The following is a 27,425-nucleotide window of genomic DNA, read 5'->3' on the forward strand; positions in this document are numbered from 1 at the left end:
TTAAAGTGTTGGTTGTATGGATGTAAACGGTAAGCTGCTTGAGTTGTGCCCGGAAGGACACCGTCCTTAAGAACTATTCCGGCACACTGGAACGACAGACTGGTAGTTCTCTAGGATTAAACGAGCACTTCCTGCACAATGTAAGGGCACAGAACAATAGCACCAATAGAAAAACTCAGATGAAGAAGAGAAGTGGGAGGAGGAGAAGAATGCCTCAAAAGCTTAAGAGGCTAGTGAGTTGTTCAATCCAAATGCTTGCCTATATATAGGCCAGATCTTGAATTCCAACATTGGGCATTCAACTACCAGAGTAAAGCTCGATTATTCACTCATAAAGCAGCATAATTCCTCAGTTACACAAACAAAAAACATGTTTAAGCATTTGTTTGGAAATGTCAGGGGAACAAATATGTTTAGGAATTTAATCATCCGTTTCAAAATCTAGTTAATGGCCAAAAAACATTCATGGTTTGATTTCAAACTCCAGACAACCAAAAAATGAGATTTTCCAGTAAGCTCATGTAAATAAATAATTATTTATTTTTATAAAATTAATCTAGTAAAAGGAACCCAGTGTCTCTTGAACTCACCTGTAGGGCGGCGAATTGGCTGATTTCAACTATGATTGCCTTGAGTTGGCCTATTTCATGTGCGCGAGCTCACTTCTCCTCCAAGCTCATTTTACTAGCTCACTTCATTCCTTAGTATTTATACACTACGAGAGTTCTTCATTTAGACAATGTGAGACTTTTGACACACACACAAAAAACAATCCCCCATATGTGTTAAAAGGATCTACTTTCATCTGAGTTATTCACACGGAAGATAATCACTTTGAATGTGGTGTTTGTCGACTTGAACCAAACAACAACAACAACAACAACAACAAGCCTTTATCCCACTAGGTGAGGTCGACTACATGGATTGCAAGATGCCATTGTGCTCTATCATTTATCAAGCTTTTAGAAATATTATTAATTAAGAGATCGCGTTCAATAACTTCCAAAAGTGTTCTCTTAGGCCTTCCTCTACCTCTCTTAATCGGATTCAAAGTTATATGTTCCACTCTTCTCACTGGTGCCTCCCTTGGTCTTCTTTGTACATGCCCAAACCATCTCAATCGATTTTCTATCATTTTTTCCTCAATAGGTGCCACCCTCATTTTTTCGCATACGTGCTCATTTTGAATTTTATCTTTACGTGTATGTCCGCACATCCATCATAACATTCTCATCTCTGCTACTCCAACTTTATGCTCTTGCTATCCTGTTAGAGCCCAGCATTCACTACTATATAACATTGCCGGTCTGATAGCAATGCAATAAAACTTTCCTTTAAGTTATTAGGCACCTTACGGTCACAAATAACTCCTTTAGCTTTTCTCTAATTAAACCACCTAGCTTGAATTCTATGTGAAATATCTCCACTGATTTCGCCATCATTTTGAATAATGGCTCCCAAATATCTAAACTTTTCCACTTGAGGTATAATTTGATCTCCCAATTTTACCTTCAAATTATTGTCGAATAGTCCTTTACCAAATTTACAATATAAATATTCTGTCTTACTTCTACTCAGACGAAAACCTTTCGACTCCAATGTCCTCCTCCATAACTCAAGTTTGCAATTAACCTTTTCTCTTGTCTCTGCTATAAGAACTATATCATCCGTGAAGAGCATACATTTCGGAATTTTCCCTTGAATATGTTCTGTCAAAACATTTAAGATCAAGTTGAATAAATAAGGACTCAGAGATGATCCCTAATGTAGTCCAATCTTTATAGAAAAATCCTTTGTTTGACCACTAGGCGTTCTTATACTAGTTTTTACCCCCTCATACATATCTTGTATGGCTTTAATATAAGCAATCTGTACTCTCTTTTTTTCTAAAGCTTTCCAAAATACTTCTCTTAGTATACGGTCATAAGCTTTTTCCAAATCAATAAAAACCATGTGTAGATCTTTATCTTTACAACGATACTTTTTCATTAATCCCCTTAGTAAATAAATCGCCTCTGTAGTTGATCTACCTGGTATAAAAGCAAACTGATTCTCAGAAATACTTGTCTTCAATCTCAACCTGTGCTCAATTACTTTCTCCCACAATTTCATTGTGTGGCTCATGAGCTTAATCCCTCTATAGTTAGTACAATTTTAAATATCTCCTTTATTTTTATAAATAGGAATTAATGTACTTCTCCTCCACTCATCAGGCATTTTCTTGTACCGTAAAATCACATTAAATAACTTAGTTAACCATCTCACCCCTTCTTCACCTAAACATTTTCACGCTTCGATAGATATACAATCAGGTCCGTTGGCTCTATCATTTGCCATTTTCTTAAGAGCTTCCTTTACCTCCTTATCACGTATTATTCGATAGAATGAAAAATTTTGTTCTCCTTCACCAATTACTAAATCCTCCAAGGTACTAGACGAACCCTCTCTATCATTGAAAAGTTTAGAAAAGTAAGTCTTCCATTTATTTTTAATTTCATCATCTGTAACTAAAGTTCTTCCCTCTTCATCCTTAATACACCTTACCTGTTCTAGATCTCTTGATTTTCTTTCCCTACTCTTAGCAATCCTATAAATATTTCGCTCTCTTTCCTTCGTCTCAAGGCTCTTATAAAATTCTTCAAAAGCTTTAGAACGAGCTTCACCCACAGCTCTTTTAGTTTCCTTCTTAGCTATACGGTACCTCTCCCAATTTTCCTCATTGTTACACAAATGTATGGCTTTAAAATAGCTCTTCTTATACTTGATTTTATCCTGTACACTATTATTCCACCACCAAGACTTCTTATCTCTCAGACCAGAACCTTTTGATTCTCCCAAAACTACTTTTGCAACCTCCCGTATCTTTTTAGCCATATCCTCCCACATGATGTTAGCACTTTCCTGAGATTCCCAAATTCCTTTATCCAAAAGATTTTGTTTGAAAATATCTTGCTTCTCACATTTTAATTGCCACCACCTAATCCTTGGTGCTACTACTTGTCGACGTTTTTGGATTTTATTCATAATACACACATCAAGGACTAGGACCCTATGTTGTGTCGTTACAGCATCTCTGGGGATCACCTTGCAATTTTTACAAAGTCTTCTATCTGTGTTCCTAACCAAAAGAAAATCAATCTGTGACCTTGAGACTCCACTTTTGTAAGTGATGAGATACTCATCTCTCTTCTTGAAACAAGTGTTGGCAATCTTAAAATCATACGCCAATGAGAAATCAAGAAGAGTTTGTCCTTTATTGTTTAGCTCTCCAAAACTAAAACCACCATGTACCCTCGCATACTGACCAGCTTCCCTCTCGACATGCCCATTAAAGTCTCCTCCAATAAAAATCTTTTCACTTTGTGGTATGTGTCGAATCAACCCCTCTAGATCCTCCCAAAATAATTCCTTAAGACTGGCTTTTGTCCCGACTTATGGCGCATAAGCGCTAATAATATTAACAGTCTTACGTCCAATTATCATTTTTAAGGAAATAATTCTATCTCCAATTCTGCTAACTTCTACAACGTTTTTCTTCTACTCCTTATCTATAATGATGCCTACTCCATTACGTGCACTTACTTTTCCTGTATACCAAAGTTTGAAACCTTTAATATCCTTAGCTTCTTCTCCATGCCATTTTGTTTCTTGCAGGCAAAGAATATTGATTTTCCTTTGAATCATAACCCCTACAACCTCTACAGATTTACAATTCAATGTCCCAACATTTCAAGTACCAAATCTAATTTTGCTCTTATGGACTAACTTCTTTAGCCGCGTGCGTCCAGAATGACACGGTAGCCCTTGCTCATTTAACACTACATCTGGGCGTTGATGCAGCGGCTCTAACTCACTTAACACTGTACTCGAGCCATGCAGTGCGTTACTTACGGGCAACGACCTAGCATTAACGTTATAACGTCTATTGTCCATGTTTATGATAGATTCAACAAAGTTTTACATTGGCTGTTGATGGCCTAACACAACCCTCCTCCTTTACCCGGGCTTGGGACCGGCTATAAACATAGGCGGAGTTATCGACTTGAACCAAATCTAGACTAATAAAACTTAGCACACAAAAAAGTCGATGCAACTTTATTATTGAACCAATAGATCTTGAGCATGTATTAGAGGTCTTATTAATCGAATTATACCCCCATAATCTCTATTAATCGGCCATGCACACGCCTGGTTTTAACAAATGCTCTAGAGATTTTGCCACGATCTCATAGGAGCGACCCCACTTCACATTTATATAGGTGTTTTCATTAAGTATATTTGTAATGAATACACCATCCATATGGACTATGAAAACATTAAGATCTTTCGCTCAACCTCCGTTTAACGCATTCTAGCACTTTCTCAAGCCATAGGAAGGGACAAAAATTTAGTGCTAGTAGAACTAACAAGTGACTTGTTCTTATCCATTGAACCTTCTTTATAGGATCTCCAATCATAAAAGTTAGGTTGCCATCACCGTTAATTTCAAACAGGCTTTAGTCCCATTCCCTTCGACATTTCAATAATAAATTTATTCCCTAGTGACTTAGTTAATGGATCTACCATATTTAACTTTAATCTTACATAATCGATTAAGATGACCCCATCTTTGAGCAGCTGCCTTATAATATTATGTCTCAATTAAATATGTCTACTTTTGCCATTAATGGTCTTATTTTTAGCCGTCGCTATTACAGACTAGCTATTACAATGTAAAAACACTAATAATGTGGGCTTTTCACCTATTAAAATACTCACTGAGAAGTTTTTCAACCACTCAGCCTCAGTTCCAACTAGCCCCATGGAAATAAATTTAGCATCCCTTGAGAATTTTGTATTGATTATCTATTTTGCAGACTTCTAAGTTATTACACCACCACCAAAAGTGAATATATAACCACTAGTGGATTTTGTCTCTTCTGAATCCAAGATCCAGTTAGCATCACTGTATCCTTCTAATATAGTAGGAAATCCACTATACAATATACCATAATTCACGGTACCTCTCAAATATCTCAAGACTCTCACTAGAGCTTTCCAATATTTATTACCTAAATAGTGGGTATATCTGCTCAATCTGCCTAGAGCATAAGCTATATCAGGTGTGATAAAATTCATAAAATGCAATAGACTCTCAATAATCAGTGCATACTCAAATTGAGCAACTGGATCACCCTTGTGCTTTTTTAATTGCACACTTGAATCATAAGGAGTATTCAGAGGAGCATCTTTAAGATGTCTAAACTTTCTGAGAATTTTCTCAATGTAATATTCTTGGGAAAGAAAAATCCCATTTTCATTCCTTATGATTTTTACATCTAATATTACCTTGACTTCGCCTATATCTTTCATATCAAACTTTAAAGAAAGAAAATTTTTGTTCCACTAACAACACATACTAAAGCCAAAGATTAGCATGTCATCTACATATAAGCATATAATCATACAATCATTATTCACAAGCTTTGTATAAACACATATTTTTACTTCAACAGTAGAAAATCTGTCATTTGTCAAAACTTGATCAAGTTTCTCATGCCATTGCTTATGTGCTTGTTTTAAGCCATACAAAGATTTGACAAGTTTACAAACTTTATTTTCTTGCCCAGGAATCACACATCCTCAGGCTATACCATGTAAATTTCTTCTTCCAAATCACCATTTAAAAATGATGTTTTAACATCTATTTAGTGAACAAAAAGTTTGTAAATTGAAGCCAAAGCAATAAGAATTCTTATAGAAGAAATTCTAATCACAGGAGAAAAGGTGTCAAAATAATCAACATTTTTTTTTTAAGTAAAACCCTTGGTTACAAGCCTTGCTTTATATTTATCAATTGAACCATTTGAAAAAAAATTTCTTAAAAATCTATTTACACCCAATAGCCTTAGCTCCTTGAAGCAAATCTGCTAAAACCCAAGTTTTATTTTTTCTTAAAGAATCAATTTCAATTTCAATTGCTTCTTTTCAAAATTTAGTGTTAGGAGAAGAAACAGCTTCATCAAAATTTTATGGTTCATCTTGCACGAAATAAATATAAGAATTATCTCCAAAACTTGTTTCTCTTCTTTGTCTTTTACTTTTCCTTAAAATCAAATCCTCATTTAAATTTTGTTCAAACTTTGAATTCTCAACAGGTTTAGAAACATGCTCAATTTTCAAGGGAAAAATATGTTTAAAAAATTCAACATCCTTAGTCTCTACAATTGTGTTTTGGTCTAAAACATCACTTTTCAAAACTAAAAAGCGATAAGTTGCACTTTGTTCAGCATACCAATAAATATACAATTAGAAGTTTTTGAACCAATTTTTTTCTTTTTAAGATCAGGTAATAAAACTTTTGCAAGACACCCCCACACTTTCAAATATTTTAAATTCGGGATAAACCCTTTCCATAACTCATAAGGTGTTTTCTTTATTTTCTTATGAGGTATCCTATTTTGTGAAAAACATGTAGATAAAATAAATTCATCCCACAAGTTATCAGGTACAAAAGAACTCACAAACAGAGCATTCATCATTTCTTTTAATGTTCTATTTTTTTTCTTTCTGTAACTCCATTAGATTCGGAGAATGAAGAGGTGTTTTCTCATGAATAATGCCTTCCTTTTTACAAAAATCATTTAAAAAAACAAATTCTCTACCTCTATCAGATCTAACCCTTTTAATATTTTTATTTAACTGATTATCAACTTCTGCTTTGTATAAAATAAATTTTTCAAAAACCTCATCTTTATTTCTTAACAAGTATACCTTAGTATATCTTGAAAAATCATCAATAAAAATGATATAATATTTTTTACCACCTCTACTCATGGTTTGTTTTAAATCACCTAAATCAGTGTGAATTAAATACAGTAATTTAGATTCTCTTTGACTAAAAAAATGAGGTTTTTTACTTTTTTTAATTTTTGCACACACTTCACATTTTCCAAAATTATTGTTTTTAATTTCAGAAAGCAGCCCAAGTTGTCATATCCTATTTATATAACCTTTACTAGTGTGACCTAGTCTAGCATGCCATAAAATAAAGGAATCAATTATATAGATAGGCATATGCTCAGAAGATGCAATCTTATTCATTTCATCAACATTCAGAATAAATAGTCCCTAATTACAATACTCTTTCCTCACATTGTATTTGTCATTACAATCTTGTTAGATTCAAATGACACTTTAACCCCAACTTTCGCTAATAGAACAACTGAAACTAAGTTTGCTCTAACTTCAGGCACATACAGAATATCGTTCAAAGCTAGAGTCTTTCCTAATGTGAGCTTTAAGATCACTTTTTCTTTTCCTTAAACTTTGGCAATTCAAGAATTAGAAAAGTAAACACGGTCTTCCCCTTCCTTTACAGGATCATAAGAGGTAAACATCTCCCAATCAGCACATATGTGCCTGGTAGCCCCAGAGTCTACCACTGATTTCTTCATATCAAAAATCAAGAACTTGTGATACCACTACAGCAATGATGTCATCATCACTGTCATCATCTCATTGCACCAAATTTACATTTGGCTTCTGAGGCTAATCACGGTTTGCTCTCTTCTTACACTGTGCTACATAGCATCCTAGTTTTACCACAGACAAAACAGTCTCCTTTTTTCTTGAAAGAGGGGTTAGAAGCATTGGGTTTGTAATCATATTTTCTGTTCTTTTTGTCTTTGGTTTTAGGGTCATACCTCTTATTGTGAGGCTTTGTCTCCACCATATTGGCTTTAGATGTCATCTCTCTGGTTCGAGCTACACGTATTGCTTTACGATTGGTGTCCTTGATGATGATGTAAGTAATTAGGTTAGTCAAGGATAACTGCTTCTATTTATGTTTCAGTTGTTATTTGTAATCATTCCACTATTCTGGCAGCTTCTCAATTAAGATTTCAGCAACAAACTTGTTTGGGAGGTTGATATTTTTAGCACAAAGCTCCTCCAGTAGCTTGTAATATTCATTGATTTTCTCCTTCATATCCTTGTTCTTAGTCATCTCCTATTTATAGTAATTTCTGACAACAAACTTTTGTTTATCGACATCCTCAATAGTGTATTTTGTCACTAGGGATCCCATATCTTGTAGGCTTCCTTATAGACATAGTAGACATCGAACAAATCATTAGACAAAGTACTAATGATCGTGTGTCGACATACCTTGTTTGTATGAGTCTAGGCAACTCTCTGGGCTTGGTCAACATCAGTAGGTGGCTCAAATTGAGTAAGAGTAGTAGCTATACCATGCATATCAAGAATGGTGAAAACTCGTTCCTGCCAATGCTTAAAGTTCTTGTCGTCAAAGACCTCTATCTTCGATATGTCTAGGATTGGCCTTGGCAGTGGGACAACAACAGCCGTAGGGATGAAGTGAACTCCACCAAAGTTACTAGGTACATCATTGAGGATGACATTCTCACCACTGTTAGATGCCATTCGGTTCGGATAGTTCTTAAGATTGTTGGTTGTATGGACATAAACAGTAAGCTGCTTGAGTTATGCCCAGAAGGACACTGTCCTTAAGAACTATTTCAGCACACCGGGACAATGGATCAACAGTTCTCTAGGATTAAACAAGTACTTCCTACACAATATAAGGGCACAGAATAGCAACACTAACAGAAAAGCTCAAATGAAGAAGAGAAGTCGGAGGAGGAGGAGAATGCCTCAAAAGCTTAATAGGCTAGCGAGTTGTTTAGTTCGAATGCATGCCTATATATAAGCCAGATCTTGGACTCGAACGTTGGGCATTCAACTACCGGAGTAAATGCTCGATTACACACTCATAAAGTAGCATAATACCTCGGTTACACAAATATAAAAACATGTTTAAGCATTTGTCTAGAAACGTTAGGGGAACAAATATATTTAGGAATTTAATCATCTGTTTTAGAATCTGGTTAATGGCCTAAAAATGTTCATGGTTTGATTTCAAACTCCTAATAACCAAAAAATGATATTTTCCTGTAAGCTCATGTAAATAAATAATTATTTATTTTTGTAAAATTAATCCAATAAAAGAAACCTAGTACCTCTTAAATTAGCACATAGGGGGCAAATCGATTAATTTTAATTGCAATTGCCCTGAATTATTTGATGATATTTTATTTTCATAAATATTAACTTAGTTAATTAGTAAATATTATATTTATAGCTATTAAAATTTTCTTAATTAATATTCCCTCTATTTTAAATTATAGAACACTTTTGAAGGAGATTTTATGTCCCAAAATATAAGACACTTTGTGTAGATTAAGGTTTTATTAAATGCAACAATTTTAATATTATTCTTTCTCTCTCTATAATTAATTTTTGTCCCTTTTTTATTCAACATAGTAAATGATAGGTATTTTTGAAATTTTATATTTTTATTTTGGAAAGATAAAGTTGTTAAATGTATTTAATGAGGTTTATTAATATGTGAGATTTTATCTAAAAGTGTCCTATAATTTAAAACGAAGGAAGTAATTCTTAATTAAATACTTATAAACTAAAAGGTGGTGTTTCCACAATCAGAAAAGGCAACCTCTCTTCTTTTAACTACTAAAAATAATATATATTACATATTAAAACTAATTAAATAATTATAATAAAATGCTAATTTAATATGATACAAAAAAATACATAATTAATAACAAAGGATAAAGAAGGATTTTACCCAAAAAAAGAAAAGGATGGAAGTGGAGTTTTCAAGCTTCGAAAATGCCACTTCTTTGCTTTATAAAATAAAAACTTAACCTGATAAAACAAAATAATTATTTAATAAAAAAAGTAGAGATGTGAAATTTCCAAACTTAAGCAATGCCACTTCTCTGCTTTTAATTATTAAATTAGAACATATATTAATTATTAATGGTAATTAAATAATTATGATAAAATAATTATTTAATTTGATTAAATGAAATACTTAATAACAAAGTAGAGATGCAGCACAAAGTAGAGATGCGGCATTTCCAAACTAAGGAAACACCATCTCTTGACTTTATGAAATAAATACTTAATCTAATAAAAAATACTTAATTAATAAAAACTAGAGAGGTGGTGTTTTTAAGCTCAGGAATTGCCACATCTGTCCTTTTAATTATTAAATAATATTATATATTAATTATTAATACTAATTAAATAATTGTATTAAAAATACTAATTTAATCTTATAAAAGAAAATACTTAATTAATAAGAAAGAAGAGAAGTGATGTTTTCTAGCTCAGGAGACACTGCCTCTCTACTTCTAATTATTAAATAATAATATATATGAATTATTAATATTTATTAGATTTTTATGATAAAATAATTATTCAATCTATAAATCAAAATACTTAATTAATAACAGAGTAGAGAGATGTTGTTTTATTACTGAAATGCCACTTAATTGTTAAATAACAAAAAGCTATGGCATTTCATGTAAAAAATGTCACATCTTGTTATTTTACTAAACTTGTAAATGAAAGAATAATTTATAAGTGGTGGTGTTTAATATAAGATACACCACCTAAGATCTATAGCTTTAATATTAATAGCATTTTAATTTTTATTGCTATAAAATGCATGCTATTAAATTTTATTTCTATAATGGTGTATCATAAAAATTAATATACATGTATCATTAGTATTAGTTACTTATGTCAATCAATATGATTGGATGAAGCATGAAGGCAAAACATTCATTACTTGGAAAACTTCCATATTTAAATAAAGAAAAATTACATAGTGGATTATTGTATCAACCAATAAGCTTAAAAATCAACACTGACATGCCAGACATGAAAGGGGGTAAACCTATAAACCTGAAAAAGTGCTTTGTTGTTATGATCATCTCTATAGCTTCATGAGAATTACTCTGTTGCAAGATGAAACGTTCATTATAAAAACACCTTCAACTTCAAACAAGAATAATAAAAGTACTTCATTTTATTACAAATAAATTTTACACATATTAAAGTGGCAATTGGATTAATTTTTGTTTAAAAAAAAAAGAGGACAATACCTCCAAATTTTATTAATGAACCCTCATTTGTGGCGGAGGAATACCATAGTTACACTGAAGATTTGAACCAAACCAGCATAAGAAAAATACAAAAACTAGAACCTATATTATTACATGACAAACATATGACCACTAGTAATGACTGTTATTGAAGATACAAGTTAAACAATCTTACCATTTTAAGTTCCGCAACAAATGGAAAAGCTTTATTATTACAAAAGACCAAAGTTATTAAATCAAATACATCAATGGAAAGGCACTAAAAGAGATTTCTAGCCGCAATGTTTAGTTGAAATTGGCTACACAAAACCGACCATCTATGATTGGCTTGAAGCAATTGTTGCTGAGCTTTTCGTTGATCTTCTGTCATTTCTGACCTTTCTTTTCTTACATTTTCAAACTTTTTATTGAGCTCAGTCATTTTTGTAGAACATTTCTTCATTTTCACTTGAAGAGACGATTGTTCTGCCTCACAATCTTCTATCTCTCTAACCAACACAGAGATTTGTTCCTTTAAATTGACTTCCTTATCTTGAGCTTCATTCAAAAGCCTGGAAAATTTATTCAATGCAACAAATGCTGGCTTGAAAGAAAGTATGATGCCTGCGAAATCTCGGTGCAATGACTGTATTGCATCTTTCAGTCCATGGGATAAAACTCCATCTTCGGAAGAAAGATGAAACAAGAAGTTAAGAGCATTATGAAGGTGAAGACTATTGGAATCTGAAGTAACTATCTCCTTAAGAGGCATCTTCAAACAAGCTTCCAGATCCACCAAGGCCTTTGCCAATAGCTGATCATCCTCAATGTCTTGAAGCTCTATTATGGGCTTTGCTTGATTGTCTTTATCAATGTCCATCTCAGTTCCTTTGAACTTGATCTGATTCTAAAGGAAAATATAACACTTGAAGAAGCAAAATGCTTATGCAATTGAAACATATAAAAAAGTAATAAAACCTTTAGCTTACATGTGAAAATGCTTCAGGCAGAGAAGTAGAACCTTCAATCCTTCCTTTATCATCCTGCACAAAGCAAAAGGCATGTGAGTTTAGTAATACAGTTTTTGAATATAGTTTGAAAGAGCTACATCTATATTTTTCTTTGATATATTATCCCCTTGAACACTTTGATATGCTTGCTCTTCGACACTTTGTAGTAGAGAAAAGTAAGAACAAGTTATTGCATATGGCATTTATGTAGATAATCAGACTAGATACATAAAGCATTACTTTTACTCTGTCATGAATTTCATTATTACTATTTTGAGTTTCTCCAAGCATTACTACTTGTAGATTTTACGTAGAGAAATCACTAAAGGAGTATTTGGCAACAAATCAACAACTAATTCAAAATTTGTTCATGAAGATGGCATTATAGCTGTTTTGAAACTAAGCATTGTTTCTTTGACACTTTAACCAGCAACATATTTGAAAAGGTAATAGAATTATGTCAATTTATAGTAGAAGAAAAACATGGGTACAAGACTAAGGTCTTCATATTAAAGATGCATACCTTTGTCAGATTTTGTGAAGCAATGGATGGCACAGATTGGTTAGTTCTAACCTCTGCAGAAAGATGATCAATTTCTGATGCTGCTTGGACTTCAGTATCTCTGCTATGAATTTATTCTATCTTTTCTCTGTAACATTCTTTTCTAGATTCACTATTATGATCTAATGCAGATTGGACTATTTGATGAGCATCCACGTCAATGTAGTTATGTTGAAATTGGCTACACAGGATAGACCATTTACGATAAACCTCAAATAATTGCTGCCGAGCTTTCCTTTGATCTTTCATCATTTAAGACTTTTGCTTTCTCATACTCTCACACTCTTTCTTGAACTCCCTGATTTCAACAACACATTTCTCTTTTTTCTCCTGAAGAGATGATGTCTTGGCCTCATCATATTGCATTTCTTTCTCCAACTTAGAGATATGTTCTTTGAACATGACTTCCTTCTCTTGAGCTTCATCTATAAACTTGGGAAATTTCTTGACAGTAGCTAATGCGACCTTGTAAGAATGTAGAATGCTTGGAAATTCTTGGAGCAAAGACTCTGTTATAGCTTTAAGTTTAAGAGATAAGGGTCCCTCTTCAAATGAAAGGCAAGATAAAAATTTAAAAGCTGTAAGAAGACGAAGGCAAATGGGCTCTGAGTTTGCTATGTCCTTGAGAGGCATCTTCAAACGGACTTCCAAATCTGCAAGAGCATTCACTACAGATTCATCTTTGGTGGTAAAAACAACAGGAACTGATGCTGTTGCTAATTGCTCAGCATGATCACCAAAGCCTTGAAGATTTATTATAGGACTGGTCTTTATCTCTTTCTCAGTTCGATTGACCTTGATTTCCTTATGAGTCAAAAAATGCATATAAATATAGATCAGTCACAAGTTGTACTGGCAAAAGTAAAGCATTAGATTTTTTCTAGTTACTTATCAGAAAAAATATGTAAAAAATAACCTGTAACAGTACTTACACCGATATAGAAGAATTTAATTCATTATGTTGAAAACAAAGTTATAAGATTGTTAATATTAATCACTTAAAATTAATGCACAAATTATATAATCTCATAAGTGGGACATCTAAAAGGTTGCTATAACTAGATACCAGTTTTAGGCAGGGGAAAAAAAAAAGGCTTACATGGGGCAATGCTTTAGGAAGAAAAGATGTCGAGGAGCCTTGGAGTGAGCTGGCCGGCTGTAAACGAATTGATGATGTAACTATGTTGGCATTTTCTATTGTTGAACCTTCCATTCTCCCATTAATACCCTGCATAGCACCAAGTTATATGTTTCAATTTTATTATTTGGATCAATTGATTGAGCTCCTTTTACAATGCTCCTTTGACACACACACACACACACACACAATATGTGCATAGGTATTATATTCATAATCCTGTGAGTAGCATATAGTTTTACTTCAATTTCTTTTTTCATCTTTGATGAAGAGAATATGAAACAAACTGATAGGTTACAAGAAAACGTTATACCTTCAGTTTGTCAGCTCAACTTTTTTTGTATCAACAAATAGTGTGGTTTATCTTTATTTGCCTCTAAATAAAATAAGAAAAAAAATTGGAAAAAAAATCATTTGTCTTCATTTATAGCATAAAAAATGAAGCAACAATATGTACTGTTGATATCATTCCAAATATCTCTAAACTAGGCATTGCTTCTTCAGACTCTTGAGAAACATCAAATTGCCAAAAGAAATAATTAAATAATGTCTCAAACATAGAGAATATGTGAAAGACATAGGCTAATGAAATTACATATACCTTTTTCAGCTCTTCCTTGGTAGTATCAACAATAGGATTGGTTTCAGTACCTATTTTTGGATTCTTATCTCGTTGGTTGACCTTGGTTTTGTCCATAACAAAGTAAACAGAATAATTAGGAGAAGAGAGAATGGCCTTAAGGTATACCTATAAATTATTACATCAATGAAACAATTCATAAGCCAAAAGGACAATTGGCATTAAGGTATACCTTTATCTGTTCATCTCTTTCGGTATCAACAATCGGAGCACATGGTGCTGGAAATCCACCGCCATCATCTTCAATATCTGTCTCAGTTTTCTTAATCCTCACGTTCTTCCAAATAAAATAAGAAGATGAATTAAAAATGAACATTAAGTTCAGTTATAGCAGCAAACATGAAGCAAAAACATCTGCTTTTCGTCTTTTGATTGGATGGTAAGTTAATTATATGTAATTTAAGTTACTTATCAATAACGACGAAGTCATAGAAGTTCAAACAAGTGTTCATAGAATAAACTCCATTGGCATAGCTGCTATATTGTAGAGGAAAAGGAGAATTCCTTTCAGAAATTTAGCAATATTAGTCATTAGAAAATGCTCCTACATATATATTAAAAGTAGCTTGGTACCCTTACAGTTTCATGAGAAATAGTAGAAGAATTAGTTGGCAAATGCTCAGCGATAAATTTGAGATTTGTTGATGTTGGTGTGAGGATCTCCATACCAGGCATTGTCTTATTCTGACTCTGCAAAATCCAAAAATAATGTCATAACTCATTAGTAGAAGAAAGACATATTGGGAACTAGAGTGTTATTTTAGGATCAAAAATATATGTTTCAATCCCAAATATATATATATATATATATATATATCTGCTTTGTCAGCTCATCATTTTTTGTATCAACAATAGGAACACATGATATTGCTAATTCAACACAACCATCTTTATCTTCAAAGTCCTGAATCATAGAAGCTGAAACAAAGACATGAAATTAACTCATATATATTCTATCTATATGATCTATATTAACAACAATACCCTCAATTTCAACTTTATGGAATGAAAACAAACAACCAGCTGGTACAAGGACTCGGAACAAGCTCCCAGTCATAGCTATATATGATATAGTATTGGAAAGAAGAGTATAATATATTTTTTTCCAAGTGTTCATAATAGATTACATATATACTTAGAAAGCTTACATGTGAAAGATCTATAGGAAGAGAAGCAACTGATGAACTTTTGAAAGAGCTTGTTGGGTCAGAATGAGTTGACGGTGCATTTATTGTCACATTTTTTGACGTAGAACTTTCATCAAAGCTACCTTCAACTCTCTGTACATTATCAGAAGATATGTAACTTTTTAAGTCAGGCATATATTCCGTATGTGTACCATGGCAGAGCTGTTATTACCTTTCTATCTATTAAGTTTGTATCTTTTGACTCTTCCAACTTCTATATGATAGAGAAATAAGTTGTTGTCATTAGCATCATGGGCATGATATGTAATAAGCAATACTTCACATGATGGATGGTTCCTCTAATATATTCATACCTCTTCTGATTTCTTCTCATTATTCTGAGCACCAAAAGCAATATGTTCACTTCTTGATGCTGATTCAACTTCACTTTCTTTGCTATCAATTTGTTCCGTCGTTTCTCCTACACAATCTTCATTGGATTGGATAATATCTCTTAAATGATCATGAAAACGCCACCTGCCTTCCCAATAATCTATATGATTCAAAAAGAATTTGTTGAAAATTCTAGCAACGGTGTGAAAACAAGATGCATCCATGTATGACCAAATTATCAAACGTTTATATATTATAAATATGGAATACTTCATATATAGATGTTCACATATCATATAAATAAGAGGAACACTTGTGTGTGTGTGTGTGAGTGAGTGAACGAGTGAGGTTAAGTATATAATTTTCTCTATATATTATGTATTAAATGCTGGAAGAATTCAAGTACACAATTAATTAACTTACCAAACAATTAATGCTAAAATGTTTTTAGGTACATATTAAATTTATGAAATCTCACCTCATCCTTCTTCATGGGGCTATCCTCAAAAACCATTTTATTTTTATATATTGCCCAAAAAACCTTAAAAAATAAAATGTAGGAAGTAGGAAAAGACAAACAAGACTTTAATTATTTTAACACTAGATTCACCTTAGCAAACAATGAAACACATTAAAAATCATAACAAATACTAATGCACACCAAAACGAGGTGAATATATTGGTGCTAGAGGAATCAAAATACAAGTTATTTCCCCTAAATAGATAAATCTTGGTGATATATACTAGTTATTGAGGTTACCTTTTTCATTATCCAATATTTGTACCAATTGCTGTAGATTAACGGTGGAAGTAAGAGGCAGTTTTGGGCATTGTTGAACAAGAAGGTATCTCACACTCTGGAAATCAATATGTTGGCCCTGATAGGGAGAGAGTGTTGGAAGTTTCCAAAGTAATACATATTCCACATTTGGAATCATATCCCAAGGCACTTGCTCTAGCTGGGATGCTTCTTCTATGAGAAGAGCCCTTAGCTTGGGGAGAACCAAACAACTAGAGAAAGGGAATACACGTTTCAACTTATGGCACTGTCTGATAATAATCATGGTCAGATTTGGGAAGACAAGTTGATAAGGATTTGACACATCGTCATTTTCTTCCATGATTCCCTCTAGTTCATTACACCTTACGATGTTCAATCTCTTCAACTTTGGTAGGCTTGTCAAGATAGATGCAGGGAGGATAACTCTCAAATTTTCACATCTTTCTATATCTAGACGGACAATATTTTGAAGGAGTAAACTATTTTTGGGACCCCTCCATATGTGCCTCAACTTTAGTAGATCCTCTAATTCTATTCTTCGTAAGCTTGTGTTCACTGGTTGTCTATTGTTCGGAAGCCTTTCTCCATCAAAAAGAATTTCCATTTCATTATTACTTCCCACATAAACTTTAGCTAAAGTTACGAGTGGAGTCAATAGGTCCTGCAAAAGCACACATGTGAGTGCAGTAAAAAATGACATAAGCGAGCGACCGGAAAAAAAATCTTGCCTTCAACAATGATTTAATTGATTTCATTTTGCAATCAAAATATAAATATTACTTTGGACACGCGCTTACCTTTATCACTCCAATGACTTCCTAATAATAAACGCATAAACAAAGAAAAAAGAAACAGAGAAAGTATCATTAGATTACAATAGTACCTCTGAAGCTGTGTGATCACCTTTTCTTAATCCATATATGCCAATCCAGCGATTGATGGACTTGATCTTTAATTGTGGAACATTTCGCACTGTCAAATCTTTCAAAGATGGCCATTTTAAATGATAATTTTCCTGACAAATGCTTACCATGTTTGGCAAGTTTTCGAGAATGAGAGTATTTAAAGCCAAAAATTGGACGTTATGAAACTTGTCTTGATCTAGTTCTTCATAAATGGATGGGCTAAACAAGCTCTTCAATTTATTAGCTTCTGCGATAGATAAACATTCCAATTGTGCAAGGCTATGAGCATAAGAGACAGGCATTAAGAATTCTAGCTGACCACAATCCAAGATCCTTAGTGTTTTTAATTTGGAAAAAGCAAATCTGACACTCCTTTGATCTCCACTACCATTTGCAACTATTTCCTTCACTTCATCTACTATTATGTGCTCGAGTAAATCACAACTATGTATCTTTAAGAACTCTAACTTTGCAAAAAGGCCTGAAGGAAGCTGGTCACGGTACAAAGTTCTCAAATTCTTCAACCCTTTAATTGTTAGTTTAGTCAAATTGGAGATGATTCCCATTTGACTCCAATGATTTGATATGTCAATCACGCATTCTATAGTGTCTGAATGAAGGATTGTAAGTTGTGTCAAAGCATCAAAATTCCCTCCTATTGTTCGAAGCGTGTGAGGAATTATATTTTTACAACTTCTATGAATTCCCCTCAAATAAAGAACCTCCGCTCTCTGCATCAAATCCTTAATTGTTGCATTTGACATGCATTTCTCAACATCTTTCACATATAAACTTTTTGTAATGGGAAACAGTGGTCGCTCAAAATCCGAACCATCATCCCCTAAATCTATACAATAGCTCTCCAATGTCGGGGTAGCTTTGATTTTCTCAAAGAATTCAGCACCATCTTTACTATGGTCCTTAGATTCTCCAACTATGTTTCCAGAAAAATAAAGAACTTCTAATTTGGAACATCTTCCCATTACTTCATAAGGATTTCTTTGAATCTCGCAACACATTATATCTAATAATCTCAAATTTTTCTGCTGTGTAATGAGTTTTGGCAATTCATCGAAGGAGCATCTCCATAATTTAAGAGACTCAAGTCTTTTTAGGCTTCCAATAAAAGAGATATCGCCTAATATCCATCCTTTTAGGGATAGATAACGGAGGTTATTGATAAGATGGAATGAAATAGGCAATTGCAGATCATGTTGTTCAAAAGTATGATTACTTAACATAAAAACTTTAAGCATCTCCATACCTTTAAAAATATCATTTGGTACATCCAAACCATGCTTGGGCTTTATTGATACATGAAGAAACTCAAGTTTAGGGCAATCCAACTTATATGGAAATTCCTCAACTTCATCAATCCATAAATATCTTAATTTGTTCTCCTTTTTTATCACATCCTCTTTTAATTGCCCCTCTACAAATTTATTCTCTTTCTTTGCTATCCACAGGCCTACATCTTGAACCAAATCATGCATTTTGACACAACCACTCACTCCATCTAATAGCAGACAAGAATCAATTAGCTTATTTTTGCCTTTAATAAGCAATTGGTTCCTTGCCCTTTGGTATGAGTGAACTTTAACAAAACCTAGCGCTACTCCAATGATTGTTAATTCATCAATTGGAATTTCATAATCTTCAGGAAATATAGAGCACAACAAGAAGAGTGATTTGGCTTCTTTATTCTCTAGCTTATCGTAGCTTAACCGAAGACAAGTGTAAGGGTTTCTCCAATCTTCTTCAATATCAACTGGACTTGAATCTCGCAAGGTTTTTAATGCTTCTTCCCACTCAACTTGAGGTTTTTCTTTCAAAGTACTAGCTATAGCCGCAATTGCAACAGGTAAACCACCACATTTTTTTGTAATTTCTTGCGCCAAACCTTTGATGGAATCTGAGTTATCATCAAATGCCCCTACATGTTTTTGAAAGAGGCCCCACGCTTCATCCTCTTTTAATCCTTGCAAGGGAATCATTCTTTTGCAATTCATTCGTCTACATACATCAAGCTTTCTTGTTGTTATAACAACGGTTCAATTCTTTTCATTTTCAACAATAGGAATCCCTATCTTCTCAAACTCAAGCGTCTTCTATACATCATCAAAAATAATTAGAAACTTTTCTCTACTAGACAACCTCATTGACAAGCGTCTAGCTCTACCCAATTCCCCCTCCTCTTCCAATTTCATATTATCAAGGTGGCTTGCTATTTCACCTTGAATTTTTCTAATGTCAATAGTGTTAGACACAACAACAAAAATGACTTTATCAAAAAACTGCTCCGCTTCTTTACCCACTTCTTTTACCATGGTGGTTTTGCCAAATCCCCCCATGCCATACAATACAATCATGTGAACTTTTTCATCTTTTATTGCCTCTATAAGTCCGTCATATGCTGCTTGTCTACTCTCAAAGCGCACAAAACCTTCAGAAGGAAAGTAGTCCATGCCTACCAGTGTAGCAAGTCGAGAAAACTGTGTGAACTTTTTAATTTTATTAATGTGTTGCATAATTTCATTGGTCTTCTCTTCAAGCCGCTTCACCAAACTGTAACGCCTAATCAAGTTAGGGCAATACTTAAAACAATATGTCTTGTTTTTGTTCATTTTTTTTTCTTGCAGCACCGCCACTTCTTGCATTAGAGAGTCTGCTTCATCCAACCATGTCTCAACTTCACGAACAACCTTCTCAGTTTTTCTCTTTGCCTCTTTAGCTAGATCAAGAACACCTCCAATTTTGGATTTCAAATCATGTTGTTTTGTTTCAAGCTCTTTGACATACTTGTTGAAGCAAAAAGAATAAGAAGCTTCACATATTGTCACATCCACTAACTTACTCAAAACATAACTCGCACTAGAGACAACAATGTCCATGTCCTCTGAAAAGTGCAGTACATATGAAATAATGATTATTTTAAAATGCCTCTAAAGATAAATTTTTAGTATTTGACTTAATTGAACATAACATAAGCATGTAGAATTGTATATAGAAAAATTTATAAGAAAATAATTAGGACTTATGTGTAATAACCCCAAAAAAATTTAAAATAAATAAATAAATATATAGGTTAACTGTGTGTTTATATTAGTTTTTGGAATAAATATAGCAAGTTAGAGACTTGGTCTAGTGGCAGTTGAGTAATCTTTCATACATGATGTCCTAAGTTCGAATTTGGAAGAGATCAAAAGAAGAGTTAAATTTTTCTTTTTTTGGCTGTGCAAAATTACCAAACTGCCCTTAGTTCCATCAAATATTTTAACTCTTCCTTCTTCTTTTCTTGGTCATTCTAGAGCAGAAGGAGATCTCAGGATTGGACGGATTTTGCTCAGCCTCTCGTAGGTCATTGCTTTCTTCCCTTTCAACCGTAGCTAGCGCCGCATTCGCATAGCTCATCATCGTCGGTGTGCTTGTGGCTGGTCTATTCATTTCAGTTAGAGTTCTCCCTTGTTTCTGCGTCATTCTCCCTTGTACAAGCTCAACATTTCACTGGGTTAAGTTCGTTGGAAATGTGTGATGCTGGTCTTGAGCTGAGGCGACGCTGATTCTGGCTTTTCCCTTTCTCTTGAATGGTGCTACGTCTTCCTCTATTCCTTGCTCAGCTGAAGATTTCTGTTTTCTCTCCCCTGTTTTGCTATAGATTCTGTCTTCTTCATTGCCTCTGCTGTTATTAGTGTTTGAGGTGAGAATCTTAAGGACTTTTTCTTGATGAATCTGTGCGAGAGAGAAAGTTCTAATTGAGGACTGAAACTATAAAAATTTTTGTGTGTGTTCTGTTGCTGCCATAACCGAAATATATATATATATATATATGTATTAGTATTGAAGAATGATGGTGGTATATATGGGTCATAATTTTGGAGTTAAATTGATTTTGTTGATTTGGTTAATGTTAAAAAAAATTGAATTTGGAAGAGACAAACTTAGATATATTGTTGGTGCCTATGAGATGTCATTGAAGGGCTTGTATGAGGAAATAAAATTTAACTTCTAAATATTGATGGGAATTATTGGTTTAGGAATTCATCTGTAGATCTGTTAAGGAATTTAATTATGGGCTTGTACGTAGTCATGTGTATATTTGGAGTTTGTTTGATTTTTAGTGAATTGTTAAAGGTTTAAAATTGAAGAGATAGAAGTAATACACCTAAAGTAAGTGGTGCAAAGATTGGGAGAAAACTCCTATTCTAAGAAACTAGAATGGCATGGCTAAAGTTTTATGAAGAAGTTAGAAGAATGAATGATCATACTTGAGCTAACTTTAAATCATAAATTTGGTTTTGAATTTTAGATGGTGATCGATAGAGATTGTGTTATAAATTAAAAAGTTATTAAAATTGTATATGTTTATACTTTATAGGGTGTGTGGAAAAATAAGACCCTGACAAGAATTAAAAGAAGAATACTTTCGGAAAGTGAATAGCATTAGAATTAAAAGTTATATAAAAGTTATTAAAATTATATATGTTTATACTTTAGAACTTCAACGTGTAAGTGAATAGCATTTCTTATAATTATTTATTAAAAATCTTTTATTGAAATATTTCATTTTTATGAATTATGTTAGTTTTAAAATGTTTGAAACAATGATGAAGGATAGTTACATTATGATTTGTGCAATTTTTTTAAGAAATATATTTCTAATGTGATGAAGGCACCTTTTGTTTATTGAATTTCAAAATTTCTTAGTTACATGATTAGTGCAAGTTTATACATTCACTATGATGTATCAATTTGGCAAGTTTCATATATTTGAAGCAATTCATGTGAGTTTGATCTTGAGAATCAAAATTTGATTTTAAAAATAATTATTTCTCTCGCATGTTTGAAATGAGATTTTCAAGAGGACTCTATACAGAACACTACTGCTAACGGCAGTTCCGTTAGCCCATAGCTCGCTGTGGTTAAACACTAGCTAGTTTGTTTCATGAGTTTTATTCTCACATTTGGTATTCGTGGGCTTTATACCCGCGTTTGATTCCGTGGCCTAAGCCGCGTTCGGTTACTTACCCTCTTGAGCTGTGTGTCCACGTTTGTTTCATGGTTTCGACTGCGTTTAGTTACATACCCTCGTGGACTGTGTGTCCACGTTTGTTTCGTAGCTTTGACTACGTTTGGTTACTTACCCTTGTAGACTGGTGTGGCCACATTTATTTTCATGACATAAGCCGCGTTTGGTTATTTACCCTCATGAACTATGTGTCCATGTTTGTAACCTGTTCTATTGAGTTCTCAAAATTTTAAATGTTCATTAATATGTATTTTCAAAATTTACCTGATTTTAACTAGTAATTTGTACCACTTTGAGTTATATGAGAGCAAATTGTTTTCTTTAAGCATGATAACATAAATTGTTTTCAATTTACTCTTATTTTACAAATATGATTATGACATACATGCTTATAAATTTTGGTGGAATTACTTTTAATTATCTGACACCATTATTAGAGATTGTCAATTTAAATTTTAAGAATTTTACTATGAGAATGCTATTCACTGAAAAAATTATTTGGCCTCAGATTGGTTAGCTGATGCCGATCCTACCAACGACCTCAAAATGGCAGAATAGCTACAGTGGGTGAAAGTTTTTGGATTGGTATTGTTTCTTTTAATGTAAATATATAGCTCGTATGTCTTTTTAATTTAAAAGAAAGATTAGATGCTCCACATAGATTGTTGATGGACTTTGTTTTGATTTGTATATTGGTTGCTAGCTGGAAGGAGCTACACTCCTGATTTATACTGTTATCTTAAAAAAATTTGTTGTAGAATTTTTGAGAGATCCTAGTTATAAGGGAGGTTCTGTCGAAATTTCTACAAAAATGTCAACACTTTCTTATGATAATGAGTTTAAAGGAATTATTTTAATTCTCATATAATTTGATTAATTTTGTTCTTTTCTTTTGTAAAATGGAATAAATGGTCATTCTAGGCTTACGAGAATGTGTGAGTGGTTCACACTTGTGCCGGTCACCCTTTATTTATGAGGCGTGACATTATGGCTTATATTATCACTAAAGAAATAAAAAATAAAATTTCTATATTTATCTAAATAAAATTAACCTATGGTTACACGAAACAAACATAGTTAAGGTTGGAGAGGGGTTAATTATTTACCCTCCGTACCTCAAAAATTATTAGTCTGGCATATTTTGATGAAGAATTATCCTAGTCAAATGGAAGAACAAGAAGTAACAGTCTTGTGGGAAAATTATGCTTTCTAAAATCGCATCAAGAATATTTTGTTGCGATGTAAGAGTGTGAGTGATAAATTAAAAAAAATATTTTCTTTTCAATTAATTGTCTAAAAAAAAACTATACTAACCTTCTTAGTATATAGAGCCTCCTTAAATATTATATCCTTAAGCCAAAATTATCAATAATAGGGTGAAAAATATGAAAAATAAGAAAATGAGAAAATATCAACAATCAAATTAAGAACTAATCAAAGTACAAGGAGAAAATTTCGATCGCTAAATGAATGATAAAAACACAAGAAAAAAAATCTAAAAGTAATGTTGACCCTATACATGCCATGGCCATCCTATATTTAAAATCCTTTTGAGTTCAAAACATGCCAAATGTCATGTTAAAATATTCCTTTTATGGTTTAAAATTATACATGTAATTGTATAAGAATGACTGTGAACAAAAAAAAAAAAAAAACGGGAAGGAGGAAGAAGAATAGACTGTGAACACTATTGAAGATCAAGAGACATGGATAAAACCATATCCAACAAAAAGTTGGTTGAAAGAAAAAAAATGTATACTAAATAAAAATAATTATAGGTTGATCAAAAGCTAACCTATCTAATCTTGAGCCTGCTTGTGATTCAAATTAAGCAATCTATGTGCATGCAACAATAAACAAAGAAGGTCAATTTCATCTATCTCTTGCAATTTGAGAGATTCACATTTGTCTTGAAATTGAAGTCACTGTTTCAACAAGAAAGAGTATTTAAAATATTGAGTTCAATAATGCAATGCTATATATTAATTTTAAAACAAATAGTTATAATTATCTGCTCTTAGTAATCTACAATAAACTTGCTTACATTTTATTTAGAACCAATACTATGTTTGGTGGTTTAACCTTTCTGCATATAGATTAAGAAATACACAACTAGTCTCATGATTTAAAAGGTAATGTTAAGCCTTAAACTTCTAAAATGATAGGTAAAAATAAAAACAATTTTTTAAAAAAAGTCACAAAAGAAACGAAGGAAATATTTTTTATAAAAAGAATGTTATAGTACACAAAACTCTCTTATCTTTAAAGTAGCTGCAAAGAAACCCCATCACATTTAAAAGTTTAAAATTAATCTTCTTGACCTTTTATTTTTTTCAACTGTAGATTTCTCTATTGTTAATTTTTAGTTATCTTATTAATTAACATAAGATGTCATGCCATATTAAGAAAAAAACACATGTAACAACTTATGTGACATCTAATGTAAGCTAATAATAGTTTTATAAAAAATTTATCCATATATTTTTATTGTTATTATAACATCTATACTTCCTTTTCAATAAATTTTCTAAGCACTTGGCATTTCCTTTCAACAAATTATCTAAAAAATATAACAACTACAGATTCAAATTTTGGATGAAATGCTTGAATCTCCTCATACGAGGATCTTCAATTGAATATGCATTAAGAAATAAATTATTGAAATTTAATTTGGGAAGTTAATTTTTTAATATAATATTTTTGCTGTAAAAAGTGTAAAATAAAAATAATACATTAACTGTTTGAACTTCAAAACTATTTTAAAAAGGTAAAAGAATAAAATCTTAAGCATCTAATAAATCAAATCTAGATACAACCTTAATTTTGTAATCTATTCAATTGAGGAGATCCAAATGAATGGAGATAGTATTCTGACACTTATCAGTTACCACCTCTTAATAATGAAATCTATGAAAATCAATTTGCTTTTGTACATGCGTGTGAAATTAATACAAATTTATTATAAATATAAACTAAATTAAGGGAAATTAAGTGCCAAGTTTGTATAAGAATCGGAAGCTTAATTTGAGTGTATGAATAATCTGTCTGGTTTTTAAAATTTGACAAAAATCCTCCTAATTAAACTACAAAAGTATATCTTTATATGTAATTCGACGAAACTTTAGAAATCTAGAGGACTTTGGAGGGATTTATTATTTACTCTCCAAACCAAGAAAATGATTAATCTCTTAATTGTCTCAACAAATGATGCTCCTAATCATCTTATAAAAAATCAAAAGAAACAACTTTCTTGTTAAAAAAAAAAATACTTTCTAAGCATGTCACATCATGAATATTTTATTCTAACTTGTAACTCAGCTAATTTTTTTTCTTTATTGAGAAAAATAGAGCAATAAAAATTAAAAAAAAAAAAAAGAAATCTCAATCAACAATGAAAGTTTAGTCTATATTAATAAGGATTTGATATATAATCTATCAGTTTTGAAAAACTGAGAAACTGGACAACAACACCAAAAAGAAGCTAACCTAACACAAGTGATCTTTTCCAAAACAAGTTCTTTTCACTACGTACGCACCCAATAAACGAAAATGCAAGATAGTGTTTAGGGGTCTGTTTGGTTTATGGTCTCATTTTTTATTTTTAAAAATTATTTTATAATATAATTTTTAAAATCATTTTAAAATAAAATAAAATAGAAATTTGTTTGGCTATATCATTTTAAAAACAGTTTTAGAATTAAAAAATGGACTGATGGTTATAGCCAATTAATGATAATGATTAATGACAAAAATTGGTTAAGGTAACTATAATTTTCAATAATTAAATGTAGTGTATTTTAAAAATAAAAAATAAAATAAAAACAATTTAAAGTTGTTTCTTTTTTTAAAATAAAAGTAGTTTTGAAAACAACAAAATAAAAAATACATATCCAAACAAATTTTTAAATTTTTCTATATTCAAAAACAAAAAATAACTTTTAAAAATAGAAAACAAACAGCCCTAAGAGTACTGAATGATTGAACTGATGAAGCAGCAAAGACAAGAACCAAACTTAAGTTCACCTTTGTTTATAAGAAAAATCGATCAAACATATATGCGTTTGATCGGCAGAGAAGTTGTAAAAGAATCAGTAATCTCTTGCAATTTCAGAGAAAAGTAGATATATCTCAGATTTTTTGTTTTGGCCATCCAAATATATATCACAGACTTTAGTTGTGATAATATTTGATGTACTCCGAAGGAAAATAATTGACTAGAATTATTATTATTTATATTACATGGAATTTGGAGAATGCTTGATTTAATTATTATTATAAAATACTTTTAACTACTTCGTTTCACTGAATAGCAGTTAATTTAACATTAAATATAAAATAAAAATTTGTTTAACTTTAATCCTATTAATAATAAAAAAGAGAGAGTTACACAGTAAACAATAAAGTATAACATTAAATTTATATTAAGAATAAAATTAAAAAATAATAATAAATAACACTCCATATATTTTATATGTATAAAAATTAAAAAATATTTTTAGAAAGTATTTTATAACGGGGAGTTGAGGGAGTAGTGGAGTATATTGATATTAATTGATGATCATTTTTAAACATTTATAATATTTAAAAGATCATAATAATTTTAAAAAAAACATATAAACGCCACAATAATTTTGAGATATACTAATAATAATTTAAGTTTTCTTCTTCAAAATTAACTTTTTTAAAAAAAAAATATAATTTTAAATCCTTACACTTTACTTAAATTTTATTAAAAAACCAGTTTCCAAATTATGATCACTAAATTAATATTTTTATTTCTCAAATCATCAAAATAACTTTAATTTTTTTACCTTAATTTTTTACGTAGAAAAACGATATATATATTTATTTATTTATAGTATTCTGTTTTTAAATATAAAAATATTATATA

General features: G+C 31.8%; 1 protein-coding gene across 10 annotated transcripts in view; it reads right to left on the reverse strand.

The window, feature by feature from the left end:
• Positions 1 to 11,058: 11,058 nt before the first annotated feature.
• LOC129304154 (uncharacterized) overlaps positions 11,059 to 27,425 on the reverse strand; it is a 28,001-nt gene continuing 11,634 nt past the window's right edge. For 2 of the 10 annotated variants that reach the window (XM_054943830.1, XM_054943829.1), the window contains 12 exons: positions 17,487 to 21,187; positions 16,583 to 17,264; positions 15,804 to 15,982; positions 15,662 to 15,703; positions 15,451 to 15,582; positions 14,882 to 14,992; positions 14,475 to 14,579; positions 14,264 to 14,344; positions 13,624 to 13,752; positions 12,486 to 13,328; positions 11,942 to 11,995; positions 11,059 to 11,859 (listed from right to left, as the gene is read on the reverse strand). In XM_054943830.1, the coding sequence (XP_054799805.1) occupies positions 12,777 to 13,328; positions 13,624 to 13,752; positions 14,264 to 14,344; positions 14,475 to 14,579; positions 14,882 to 14,992; positions 15,451 to 15,582; positions 15,662 to 15,703; positions 15,804 to 15,982; positions 16,583 to 17,264; positions 17,487 to 19,517 (4,044 nt within the window). In that variant the 5' untranslated portion in view covers positions 19,518 to 21,187 and the 3' untranslated portion in view covers positions 11,059 to 11,859; positions 11,942 to 11,995; positions 12,486 to 12,776. Of the gene's footprint in view, positions 11,860 to 11,941; positions 11,996 to 12,485; positions 13,329 to 13,623; positions 13,753 to 14,263; positions 14,345 to 14,474; positions 14,580 to 14,881; positions 14,993 to 15,450; positions 15,583 to 15,661; positions 15,704 to 15,803; positions 15,983 to 16,582; positions 17,265 to 17,486; positions 21,238 to 24,329; positions 24,371 to 27,425 lie in introns of all 10 variants that reach the window. The other 8 variants (XM_054943827.1, XM_054943826.1, XM_054943828.1 and 5 more) reach the window with 7 other exon arrangements.

Source organism: Prosopis cineraria, unplaced genomic scaffold, assembly GCF_029017545.1.
Source record: "Prosopis cineraria cultivar Desert tree isolate PC_DT_omini unplaced genomic scaffold, ASM2901754v1 PC2, whole genome shotgun sequence".
NCBI classification, from domain to species: Eukaryota; Viridiplantae; Streptophyta; class Magnoliopsida; order Fabales; family Fabaceae; genus Prosopis; species Prosopis cineraria.